The following is a 13,671-nucleotide window of genomic DNA, read 5'->3' as shown; positions in this document are numbered from 1 at the left end:
AGCAGCAGCTCTTATTTTCCCTCAAAATGTCCGGCTGCAACCCTGCTAGTAAAGCCTTTAGGGTTTCACTGATAGTTACTCTAAAAGATGGTCCAAACATTTTTTTCTGGCAAACAAGCAGGGCACTTTCCATCCACAATGCCATTCGTTGCTGGATCTGCCAGTCTTAATTTCTGGCTGAGAACTAAACAAAGAGCTCCATCTATAGACTAAGTCTGATCATTGCACATAGATTCATCAAATTGGATTTGGACTTACTTTCATCTCACTTGTGAACATTTCAGTGTCAGAGCTAAGATGCAATGATCCAACTGATCAATGATTTTAACTGATACAGGTCTGACTATCCATTTTAATAATGCCATTTTAATCCATTTAGAATATATAGTGAGTGCACTCTAGTGGTAGAATTTGAAACCTGCAATACCAATGTCCCCCTGGCAAGCCTCAGGCAAACTGTAACACAACTCATCAGACAGTGGATGACATAGCTGTGGTAGAAACATTAATCACGTCTCCTGAAGCAACTACTGATACATGTCTTTTTTCATCCAGTCATGTTGGTTTAGAGTTTGATTAAATAAATACACAAAATAACATAAAACTTAACATAAAACTTGCAGTGGCAATGCTCATTATTAAAGAACCAACTTTGAATGCACAATCAGCAATTACAAATAGGACCAAAAAATATTAAGATCTGGAATTTTATCAAAGGTGAAATATTAGTTTAAATGGAAGCATTTTCAAAACCGAAAATGTCCTTGAGAGAAAGTCATTAATTATTTTGCCCACTCTGAAATGTGATCCATGCCATACACTTATATGCGAGATGCGGCCTTGTCACATTAATGTCTGTGATCCGTGAACCTAAAACAGGTGTCAATAGTAAAACGCAGGTGATGCATTTCAGTGTAAATAAAAGGCCACCGTAAAATTAATTCATGTGTGATTAGACTGTAGATAGATTTTGTGTACATTTTCACATACATGTTGACTGGCTATAGAGGCAGGCATAAAAATGTATGCATGTATGTTTAACAGTAAACCATAAATCCCATCTGGCCATATTAATGCCTCTTGACTAGCAGTTGGCAATAGGTTGGGTCATGCCAGAGCTCACAGGGCAGTAATTAAAACAAGGCAGATAATTGGAGGGCTTTCTTGTTACGGATAATAACAAAACCCATCTATTGCAGCCGAAATCCTCTGCGACTCTATTCTCTGTATGCCCACACACACTGATATACTGGTTTGTTTTCATGGGCAAGATTCATATCCAGATTTTTGAGACGAGTTTGGCATTAGCTGATGAATTGGAAGAGATGAATACCTCCTAGATGAACAGAGAAATGCAGCTAGCTGCTTGATGAGTAAACAAAACATGGCCAACGGCAACAGAGAACATTATCTGTCATGCTTGAACATCAAAATGTTCCTCTCTGTGCTTTGAATCATAAATACCTCGAAAATGAGACTTAAAGACCAGGCTGCAGGATTTAAGGATCGCAATTTAATATGCAGGTCAGCAGCTATGATGGTTTTATGGTTTTTCTTGAGGATGTTTATATCCCAAGTATTCTGGGAAACTCAGCCCAGTTTAGGCAGTAGATCATTGTTTATATGTGATAATCCCGAGCGCTGCAACAAGAAACAAGATTTACAATCATTATCAATTTGTAATTTTATTTTCTATGATCTCATATTTTCAATTAATTCTGGAAAAGGAAAAAGACATCTTTTAAACTAAAAACAACATTAGAATAATGCATAAAAGGCTAGAACTGTAAAACCCCATTGACTCTTGCTCCCAACCCTTTAAGTTTAAAAAAACAAAAAAAAACTGATTCTCAAACATCCAGATTAAGATTCTCAAAAAATGCTATACAGTACATACATCGGATAGCTTTAAAAACACATTTCTATAACTTATTTTCTTTAACAAGAAAAAAAATTGTTTATAAAAAGAGCTGAATCAATAGCTTTTTTCAGATTACCATACTTCCATTTGACTCTTACCATTGCAATATATTAATAATGGTATGGTTGTAAGCTATTTCAAACATAGCTAATGTGTTGGGATGGAGTCTCTGGGTAACTCCAGCCCCGTCCAACTTCCTCCCCTCCTGTATGCACATAGCATCCTCATATCCAGTCCTCTGTTTCAAAGTCTGTATTGCTTCAGCCCTCTAAACACTTGTCTTACTGGAGGAAAACGCACTCCAAAAATCTACACAAAACTTCCCCTTGGCAGCTATAACTGCAGCCTGTATTGTGAGACATGGCTCTGTCTAAACAGCCCAAATCCGCCCCCCTCCTCCTCCAAGCCACATCTGAGTGGTGACAAATGGCAGTGGGCGGCCATTACAACTCCAACACCTGTCATCTTTGGTTAGAATGGAGAATGAATAAGCCCCGTTGTGTTCAACCACAGATTACAAACCTAAATACATGATGAAACATGGAATCAGAGTTGTTGGAATCAAGCTTTGGTTTTTATGTACAAACCAGTTGTGTATTTTTCCGAAGAGTTTAAATACAGAGTGATCACTGTGCTTTTTGTAGTAGTGGGAATGTGACGAACACATGCGAATAGACTTAGGGGAGTCAAACATGGTTCTTTGGGTGAACAGAACGAACGATTTAAGGTTAAAAAGAGAATTATGGAACAGGATTTTTGGACATTGCATGATTTCCTCTAAAAACAAGTGTCAAAACAACTAATTGCAACCAGGGTCAGACATTAAAGGAACATTCCAGGTTCAATACAAGTTAAGCTCAATCAAAAGCATTTGTGGCCTAATGTTGATTACCACAAAAATTTATTTCGACTCGTTCCTCCTTTTCTTTAAAATAAAAATCAAGGTTACAGTGAGGCACTTACAATGGAATTGAATGGGGACCAAATTTTGAACATTAAAATAGTTAACTGAATTTTATGGGCAAAAGGCAATTAGTTCTCAATCTAGTTATTCATACTGACAACATAAATGAATCCATTTAATCAATTTAATATGACATAATAGGTTGACACCTTGTATATATTTATATTTTTACACCTTGTAATTGGTTAGAAAAAAAAAGCCCTATAAAAGGTATAAAATGCCCTTGAAAATGAAATCCAGGGAGCAAATATTGCCCCTTAATTGAAAAGTTAAATTCTGACCCTGCTTGCAACTATGACGAAATAAAATCTAAATATTCATCTAGTCTAACAAGGTATTAAAGTTAATCTAATTACATGTATTGTAAGTTATTGTGAGTAATCCAGAATAGTTATAAAACCACAGCCCAATGTGTAAATGTGTTGGTTCACCCAAAAATGAAAACTTTGCCATTATTTAATCACCCTTGCATTGCTCTAAACCCATATGACTTTCTTTTTTCTCTGGAACACAAAACAAGATGTTAGGCAGAATGTTAGCCCCAGTAACAATTCACTTTAATTGCATCTTTTTCCCCATACAATTAAAGTGAGCGGTGACCGAGGCTTACATTTGGCCTAATATCGTCTTTTGTGTTTCCAAAAATATATTGTTTCCATGAGAGTAAACAATTATTATTTATTTTTTAGGTGAACAATCCTTATAAAAAAAGTAAGAATGAATCCTGCCTGCATGGGGAAGTGATATATTATATTATCTCAGTATAAATGCTTGGTAGTCTTTGATGCATCAGAAAAAAGAAGGTTGAAGGGTTTGGCCCTTTAATTTCATTTGAGACCATTCAACCATGATCTGTAGCAGCCAGTTCTCTTGATAATTCACAGTTGAAGAGCTTAAGTCTGAGTGAGCGACACCTCACTGAATGATCTCAACACAAGTGTTTTTAGGAATTCAAAGCATATTTCAACCTATTGGTATCTTGTCTTTCTATACACCATGAAACCTGATAGCTGTAAGAGTCATGGTTGCATCCACAACATATCAGACATCATAAAGAGAACTCTAACTGAAAATACAAAACAAAATGTTAGGCAGAATGCTAGGGACTGACAGCCTCAGTCACCATTCTCTTTCATTGCATGTTTTTAGTTCAGAACAACATAATAGTGAGTAAATGGTGACAGAAATGTATTTTTTCGATGATCTACACCCTTTAAATGATGAACTCTACTTTTAAATGAGCAGGGCTGCATTTCCCAAAAGCATCATAAGCCTAAGTAGATCGTAGAAACCACTGGCGCCAATGATCTCTACGATCAACTTAAGCTGAGATGCCTTTGGGAAACACAGCCCTGACCTATCGCTTTCCAAATTCATCACTTTTAACTCAGTGATAAAAAAAAACCCACAAGACCACAAATTAAATATGCGTGATTTCAGTGGGCCTCGAATTTGAATGCAATCTGTAGATGTAACATTTCTATGGCAGGGATATATACACCTGATGTCAGACTCAGAACTGGAAAAACTGGTTGGGAGTTGCATGTCATTGCCACAGACTTCAAAAGTGATTTATATTTTAAGCTCTGACTACTACCCGTGTTGTGTGCATTCTTTGTTTAATCCACACAATTAATCCATTTATAAACACAAGCCCTGTTAAAAAGGTTCAACTGCCTTTTGGTGATCCTGGCAGCCATGTATAAATGTGGAAATCTGGCTTTAGGAAAGTCCCAATGAGATAATGAAAACTCAATCTTGCTACTGGCCCAACAGTTCAAAAACATGACGCATGGTTCTGGACATATATATGCTTTTCCAAAAGAGCAGCAGGTGTACTCCATATCATGTGATGGATCTCGACCACAGCGGTTTCATTGAAACATGATGAGTGAGCTGCCTTCCCAGTTTCTTTCACCTCAGGGTGCTATGGACACCCTTACATGTAAAGAAGAAAGAGAAGAGAGATGGAGAGAGAAAGATAATATGGACTGATCTGCTGGGGACAAAAGCCATTCGAGCTTTCCCTGCCTGGAGCAGTATAGATCATCAGGTGTCATCTCACCTACAGTTGGTTCATCTTTTACATAAAGGGAACCTAATCAGAGGGCAACGTCAGTGCAAGTCAGAGAGAGAATGGACCCACAGACCTGGGCAGAAGAGTGGAAGCCAAATGGTAACGTAGTGAGAAAATAGTGAGATGGCATCTTTGCACTAGTGTAGGATGCATCAAAACTCAATTCTGAAATGCACTGCCAAACATCCTGTTTATTCCAATCCACTGCAGGGTCGAAGCTTTGTACCAAGGCTAGGAACTTTGTCAACACTGAGATTGAGCTATTTTAGGTTGTCTGATGACAAGTGGGAAGTGAAGATCTCTCTGCTGAGGCATCATGGGAGCAGACTGGAGAAGGAAACCACCGAACGACTGACAGACGAATACTCAGATACAGAGAAAGAAAATAAGGTTGGAGGTACAGGGCTTGGTCTGGCTTATTTCCTTGCACTGTTTAAGGGGCAGAGAGGAATCTATCCATGCTTGCCCCAGAGAAATTGCCCTTCCTATGCACACACATATGCACGCACATGCATGCTCACACGTACAAATAACTATAAATGGAAGAGAGAAAAAAAAAAAAAAAAACTCTTGAAACAATCCGAGCAGAGGAGCATCCATGTCGAGCTGCTCCGATAATAATCGTCCATACAAAATGACTACCTTCAGTAAGTTACAGATGCATCCATCTCACTCTCACTCAGACTGGGAGATGGTGGGATGACGAGTTGTAAAGAGAGAGAAACAGAGGGATGCAGGAGTGCTCAGGCATGTTGTGCAGCCAGTTCCTGACCGATGAAGCGACGCAGGCGTTCCAGGTACTGGCTGTACAGTTCGATGTCATTGTGTCCGGCTCCCTCCACCCACAGTGGCTCCACGGCTTTGGGGCAGCGCTCGTACAGGGCCAGGCCATGGGAGAAATCTATCACCTCGTCCTCTGTCCCGTGGATTATCAACACTGGAGACGTGATTTTAGACACTTTCTCAATGCTGAAGTGGGGGAAACACAAGGGGACATGATGGGTTATAAGTCTGAGAAATCTTCCCCAATGAACAGAAGGAAAAATTAAATCAACTTACTCAATCCAGAAAGAAACTCATTGAAAACCACTTCATGAATGTTCTGAATAGCTAATTTCACTCTTGACGTATATGATCAATGAAACCCCATATAATTTACTACTAAGCTACTTTAAATAACTACATTTTTCAGTAATGTGACAGTAGCTCATCCGTTTTCAAAGTAGTAGAATATACATTTTTCTAGTAGTTAGCTATTTCTAGTAACAATTATCTGACTAGCATGACTACATGCTACATTGCCGTTTTATCTCACATTATGTTGCGTATGCAGCCTTACAAATGACCGAGCTGAGGCAATTATCAAACATGCTCTTTCAGAATGTCTTTTTCTCAAGTTTAGTGAACTGGTACTTTAGATTTTTTTTGCATTTTCAGCACAGATTCTAAGGAAAATTCTGTGGAATTATGCGGAAGGGATTTAAACACAGTAAAATGTGAATGGAGCTGATAGTATTTTAAAAGCATAATGAATTTAGCCAAAATATTTAATAAACAAACATGCAAGGGGTGGGGAATGTGTACAACTTTTATGAGATGACAGATGTCACAATTCTGTGGAAATCTGCAGAGTTTCACATGCAGATTCAGTCTGGGCATGTTCATTATTCCTATCTCTCAAAGAGTGTTCCCTAAAGTCCATGTATACCATTTATAACTCTCTTTTTTGTAGTAAGATACATATTTAATTACATGCAACCATTTTACAATGATTCTGTCATATAATGTTTTCAGTTTTATTACTTCTATTTAGTGCACATTTATGTGTTCTAGTTTGATGCTATCATCCTAATTTAGATGCTCAGTTTTTGTGAAAATAAGCTTATATTTCAGGGCAGCATTTATTATATTAAGTGATGGATATATAATGAAAAAACTGCCCCCTTAAACAGCTTCAACACAGTATAATTCAGGTTAATACCTATAAGTAGCTTACTAATAAAACTGCATTGAATCAACAACTACTTTTTTCAAAACAGTAGCATGCTACATTGCCGTGGTTTAACTACTTTAACTAAGGAAGTTATAGTTTCAAAGTAGCCTGAAACAACACTTGTGTGTGTGTGCCAGCAAACTTAACAGCTGACAGCAAACTAAACAGCACTCTGGTTGGTAGAGAACAGTGGTGGTTTTGACTGCAGCTGTTTGGCGACCATGTGTTCTCCAACACGGGCACTAAGTGACACCGCCCACCAAGACCAGCCAACAATTCTCTGAGCTCTACAAGACTACTGGCACTGCCAACATGCAACAATTAAAATGAATGTACTGAAACGTAAACTAATAAAATGTCTTTCCCTTTAATCAAGAGCCAAAGATCCAATTCTAAGACTAAGATTTTTCAATGCATGATTGTTTTCAGACACACAGAAATCTCATTATAATCTCTGCCAGCAATCAGCATCTCAACACACTGTTCACTCTGTCCAAGAGCAAAACCAGTGAATAACTCAATAATAAGCAATCTGTGCTGGCTGTGACGAGGCAAATAATCAGCTCATAAACAAATCCAAATGATGAGCCCTGTCAAACCTCCAGTGAAACTGGAGACACAAATAATAGTGACACTGAGACACAAATAATAGGGACCAAAAGTAACCTTTTCTATACTCACTTGGGAAACGCATCAAAACAGTACGTTTTCTTAGTGTCTGGGAAGGCCACCCTCATGCCAGAGGTGAGAGGGGAGTGAAGAATCACAGCAGCACACTCATATCGTGATGCCAGGTCCACCGTGGGCACTGTGCCAATGCTCTGTCCATACAGGATTATATTCTCTGGGCTGATGCCATATCTGTTTTAAAGCAAGGAATGAAAAGTGTATTACTGTCAGATGCAAAACATATAACTCTTGTATCACTGCAATTTACAGCATCTACAGACCTATCAAAGGCAGGACAGTGTGATAAAGTTTGTGCTGCACTATTACTATATCAGTTTAATAATGTCTTGTTAAACATGCCTTGCAAACCTAACATTTGGTTTTCTGCAATAGGGTGAAAATTATAAACAAATAATCGTTTCCAGCAAAAAGTGTGTATGAATATCCAGCTGTAATGGAGTTCCCTTACCACTAATTTATACACACACACACACACACACACACACACACACACCCACACACAGTTGTGGTCAAAAGTTTGCATACCCTGGCAGAAATTGTGAACTTTTGGCATTGATTTTGAAAATATGACTGATCATGCAAAAAAACGTTTATTTATTTTATTTAAGGATAGTGATCATATGAAGCCATTTATTATCACATAGTTGTTTGGCTCCTTTTTAAACCATAATGATAACAGAAATCACCCAAATGGCCCTGATCAAAAGTTTACATAACCTTGAATGTTTGGCCTTGTTACAGACACACAAGGTGACACACACAGGTTTAAATGGCAATTAAAGGTACATTTTCCACACCTGTGGCTTTTTAAATTGCAATTAGTGTCTGTGTATAAATAGTCAATGAGTTTGTTAGCTCTCACTTGGATGCACTGAGCAGGCTAGATACTGAACCATGGGGAGCAGAAAAGAACTGTCAAAAGACCTGCGTAACAAGGTAATGGAACTTTATAAAGATGGACAAGGATATCCAAAGCCTTGAAAATGCCAGTCAGTACTGTTCAATCACTAATTAAGAAGTGAAAAATTCAGGGATCTCTTGATACCAAGCCAAGGTCAGGTAGACCAAGAAAGACCTCACTGGATGTTTTTTTGTTTTTGGCACCATTCTGAGTAAATTCTAGAGACTGTTGTGCAAGAAAATCCCAGGAGATCAGCAGTTACAGAAATACTCAAACCAGCCCATCTGACACCAACAATCAAACCACGGTCCAAATCACTGAGATCAATTTTTTTCGCCATTCTGATGGTTGATGTGAACATTAACTGAAGCTCCTCACCCGTATCTGCATGATTTTATGCACTGTACTGCTGCCACACGATTGGCAGATTAGATAATCGCATGGATGATTGTTGGTGCCAGAAGGGCTGGTTGGCGGTACGAGGGGGACCTACACAATATTAGGCAGGTGGTTTTAATGTTGTGGCTGATCTGTGTATATATAAATATATTTCTACTGTACCACAATGGAATATTACCATCTAATAAACATGAACAGAAAACTTAGGATTGCAATTCATATTAATTTATATATGTTTTAGGACTACAGGACAGCATACTGATTTCATGTCTCACCTTGAGCGTAGAGCCTGCCACGCTGCATCTATGTCTGCGTATAAATTCTTTTCAGATGGTTTCCCTGTGCTGACGCCATAGCCGGAGTAATCATAAGAGAATATGTTACAGTTGATGCGAGTGCCTAGGCCAATATAGAAGCTGCTCATCTGACCTAGATCCACTGCGTTACCATGGGAGAACAGGACAGTGAACCTGAGGAGAAACCGAGAGAAAGGGTTTATTGGATTTGTAGTACAAAGTAACTCACTTTAAAAGTTTGACCATGTTGAAAGCAGTATTTTAGGGTCTGATGCAGCATCTCCGTTATTATGGCATCCGCAAACCTATAATTTTACTTGCTGAATGATTAGGCATGTAGGCGCATCTGCAGTAAGCATGAGCCGGATACGCCTCAGGGAATGGTTTCATAACTAACATGGGTGTGTGTGAGTGTGTGGAAAGATTTTTTATCGGAGTATTCAAATCATTAGGTGGTAAAAAATTGTCTAAATCAAAGCCTTTCAAAATAAAACAACATTTAATGCCACAAGTACTTTCTGTTGTGAGATAAGCATGTCAATTGTGATAAGACATCTACAATATGTCATCTATCAAATACAGCAAATAAAAAATGTGCTTTCCTCGTCCTATTAAAATCACCCATTTACAGGAAATAAAGCCATAAAGGAACAAGTAACAACAGTCAAAATATAATGGCATGTGATAAAGAAAGAATGTGTTCAGGAAGGAGTGGCTTCTGGGTAAAGACAGCAAATAAACAGAGAGGGAAGAAGGAAATGGGACAAAGGAAAGATGGAAAAAGAAGGAATGTAAATGACTGGTGGGAGGAAAAAGTGGGGGGGGGGGCAATCAAAGGAAATGTGACATGTAAAGTTCAACGTATATTACTGTGAGGAAAACTACAAATAAGACCCATCTGAATGAGGGGGAGGGATCTGCAATGGTCATGTGACTTTAGATTCTTAAAGGAGACATGACATGAGGAATAAAATATTCCTTGATCTTTTGACAAATAAGATGTCATTGTACTATAAAAACATACTGTAAGTTTCAGAACTCAAAACGTCCTCCTCACTGCAAAAAAGCGAATTTGTTGCAGCCAAGCTGCCAAAACGACTCGTTCTCTACTTCCTCCACATTGTGATGTCACACTGTGGTAGACATTTGCATCTGACCGCCTCCACGACAACACATCAATGCTTAACCTTATTACTTCCGTAGCCCGCCCAGTAGTGGTGAGCAGTGAGATGGCAAGGAGAGAGCAGATCAGTCAAGAGCAGAGAGCCAATCATAACAGTGAGCATTTACTGTCAAGTCTTAAAGGAGAAGCAGCACCAAAACAGAGCGTTTCTGACAGAGGGTCAGAATGAGAGTGGAAAATTATCATGTTTTACAAATGCATAACTTTTTTTTGTGGATTTTTTTTTTTTTTTTTTTTTTTTTTACAAATATAAGTGAACCTCAAAGAACATATTAAAATAACAAAAAATACATGTCATGACCCATTTAATAAAATGATGGTACGCAATATTTTGCGTCCGTCTTACCTAGCAGAGGGGGCACAGCGGATATACATGCAGCCCACTCTGTTCCCCCGACTAGAGCGAGTCAAGAACACTTCCGTGGCATCCAGTTCCCGCTGGGAATACTGGAATTCCGCTCGCTCTGTGAGATGGAGCTTCCAGCGCCCCTCCCCTGTGGCATTCCCTCCCCCTACTGAACTCCCACCACCACCTCCTCCCCGGGAACGTAAGCTCAACGTCCCCGTGGGTCCGGCCGGAACCGGCCCGGCCTCCAGATCGGGCAGGAGGGCATAGGTGGGCTCAGGGGGCAGAAAGGCAAGCTTGGCAGCAATGCGGCTGGGGCAGGGGGGGCAACAGAACAGGCAGCACAGCTCACTCACAGAAAGGCCATTCATTGTCAACTGCATGAGAGGAGACAGGAGATCATGGTTAATGCATATTCAATACAAAACAAGGCATGATTGAAGTTCATTCAATGATCTCAATTAAACACCAAAGCATTTCCATAAGGACACCACAAGTTATGGATTCCAGAACTGTTATGCGTGATAAAGGTCATCATAACCACATTAAAAAGTACAGTATATTCAGGTTCCTTTGCAAAACCATAACCCACTCAGTGTTTTTCTTACAGAAATATTTATAACGCAAAACTATTAGTAGTTCTCTATAAATAACTAAAAAGGCAGGAAGCACCAACAGTAAACAAATGGTTAATAAGTAATATACCTAGGTAGACTTAAGACAGACACTCAGTAATCCTATCCCCAGCTATGCTGTACTCTGAATTTAAAAATGATAGTCTATGTGCTATCTGACACTGTATAGACAGCAAATATAAATAATAAATCATTACAATCAGCTGATATAGCCAGTTTAAGGGGCTCCACTACAAAATCCACCAGTGGTCACATCAGTTCTAACAAACCGCTCGCTAGCTGAAAATTTACACCTTATTTAACGTTCGTTCAAACACCAATAAATGCAAACATGTATATGAATGTATATAATTGTAACACATACGTGTCGTCCTCTTGACCACAGCCTGCCAAAGCCGGATTTCTATGTTTCCACACCTCTATCGCTAAGTAGCTAACTCGTTGAAAGGGGGTAGGGGGGAGTTAGCCAGGTAGCCAGTCAGCTACGACTCCTCTCAGATAACAAATAAACGCCTGGCCGACGCTGGAGACATTTCCCATCCGAGGATAAAATGTAGAGCCCTCCAGGAAATAAATTAAAAATTCAGGTCAGCCGTGCCCGATGATGAATCGATTCCCGGCTACCGTCCTGACATGTATTAATCTGCTGCTATAGGCTAATAGAGCTGTGTTTTTTCCACTTAAATCATAGATGTTTGCCTGCTTAGCCCTCCTACTCTACACAGTAGCAGCGTGCAGTTTAATATGACCCTTTAGGAGGCGACAGAGGTGCGAAATAGTCAGAAAGCGTGACGCCAGTTTGTAGGCAACCCACTAATATATAAAATAGAATCATATTTTTAGAAATAATAGAATTATACATAGGCGAGGCGAACCCGGAAGGCTAATACACTATGGGTTCCCTCGGGAATTTCCAATGGGTTTTTAGGTATTTTCAATTTAGGAGGATCTGTTGTGAAAATTACTTGGAGAGACTTTCAGGTTTTGTTATAGAACACAAATTACACACAGCATTCCTCAATCGTGGGTTCTAAAGCTGTTGGATCTTTTTTAAATACATGTTGCTAACCCATCGCTAAATAAGGACTACAAAAGTAGTCCATTTTGTAAAACACGTTGCTCACATGCTCATGGTAGTTGTAGTCCTTAATTAGCATTCTGATAGCAATGTTTTGTTTTTTTTTAACTCAGTCACTGTGTCCGAATATACATACTTACCTACAATACAGTATGCCAAAAACACTATGCCGATGGTGTAGGATGTCCGAATCCTCTGTATTCATAAACCAGTAAATGAGAAATACCCAGATGACCTACTATTTCACAAATTTTTTTCACACTAATTGCACATTGTCAAATACATTGTTAGTAGTATTATGAACATAATGATGGGGGTCCCCACACAAATTTAATGCTTAGGCTAGGGACTGGCTCTGCTCGCATGCATACTTAAAAGAACATACTGTTTTACCCAGTGGCGTAGATTCCAGGAGGGATGGGGGGTGGGGGTGGTAACCCCCCCCCCCCCAATATTTATACCATGATCAATGGAAACATGTAAATGCTTCACGTTGCACCCCAGTTTTTGGACTGTAACTGAACAGCTCAATTGGGTTGAATGCAAAAATTATAAATAAATTAATTTTCTAATATGATACTGTATAACATCACAATGCACTTGATTTATCTTGATACATTAAAATCCAATATTTTCTGTGGAAAATGATGATTTCCTAGTATTGGCATATCTTCTGAGGACATGTAACCAATTAGACGGTCCAGTGAGTAGCACTCAACGAGGCCTCAGTGCAGAAAATAGCTGCACAAAGTTGCCTCTGTTTGTTCCTGGAAGGCAGCAGATGCCCTAACCCTGCCACCACCCTAATCATATGGAGCCTGTAAGGTTGAGTACCCAGCCAGGAACAACCTGAGGCACCTTGGCCCATCACAAAAAGGCTGGAGTGGATGACCTTACATCATGAAAACATCTTTGCTCTTTACTGTACCGCATCCGGAAATTGCGCTGACAGGACATGAAGGGAGGAGTTTCCAAAGAACTGCTGTCACATCTGTTTGCGTTGCCCAGACGGCGGATAACGAGTCTTCCAAGATACATACCAAAGATATTATGAAAAAAGCAAAAACTCGAATCTGACCGCTCATGTTCCAGTTTGTTCCCTACGTGTATTAGACATCTGCTTTGGCCAGTTTAACCACACAAATGACTGTTTCACAAAAGTCCATGTGTACAAAATGAAGCCCCTCT

The 13,671-nt window shown here is 39.3% G+C and overlaps 1 protein-coding gene across 1 annotated transcript; it reads right to left on the bottom strand.

Moving 5' to 3' along the window:
- Window positions 1-1,666: 1,666 nt before the first annotated feature.
- LOC127424457 (alpha/beta hydrolase domain-containing protein 17A) lies at window positions 1,667-12,101 on the bottom strand. The gene is made up of 5 exons (XM_051669698.1): window positions 11,770-12,101; window positions 10,771-11,147; window positions 9,221-9,415; window positions 7,637-7,816; window positions 1,667-5,931 (listed from the first exon to the last, which is right to left on the bottom strand). The coding sequence occupies exons 2-5, from the start codon at window positions 11,139-11,141 to the stop codon at window positions 5,706-5,708; spliced, it is 972 nt and encodes a 323-aa protein (XP_051525658.1). The 5' UTR covers window positions 11,142-11,147; window positions 11,770-12,101; the 3' UTR covers window positions 1,667-5,705.
- Between the last annotated feature and the right edge of the window lie 1,570 nt (window positions 12,102-13,671).

This window comes from Myxocyprinus asiaticus, chromosome 33 (assembly GCF_019703515.2).
Source record: "Myxocyprinus asiaticus isolate MX2 ecotype Aquarium Trade chromosome 33, UBuf_Myxa_2, whole genome shotgun sequence".
Classification (NCBI taxonomy): Eukaryota; Metazoa; Chordata; class Actinopteri; order Cypriniformes; family Catostomidae; genus Myxocyprinus; species Myxocyprinus asiaticus.
The sequence above is the reverse complement of the archived record's forward strand: the minus strand, read 5'-3'. Positions and strand labels throughout refer to the sequence as shown.

Coding starts and splice junctions, on each gene's coding strand:
- LOC127424457 (XM_051669698.1), bottom strand. CDS start 11,141: ATGAATGGCCTTTCTGTGAGTGAGCTGTGCTGCCTGTTCTGTTGCCCC. Junction 9,416..10,770: donor CGCTGTGCCCCCTCTGCTAG/GTAAGACGGACG, acceptor GTTTCTCCTCAG/GTTCACTGTCCTGTTCTCCC. Junction 5,932..7,636: donor TGTTTTGATGCGTTTCCCAA/GTGAGTATAGAA, acceptor CCCCCACTTCAG/CATTGAGAAAGTGTCTAAAA.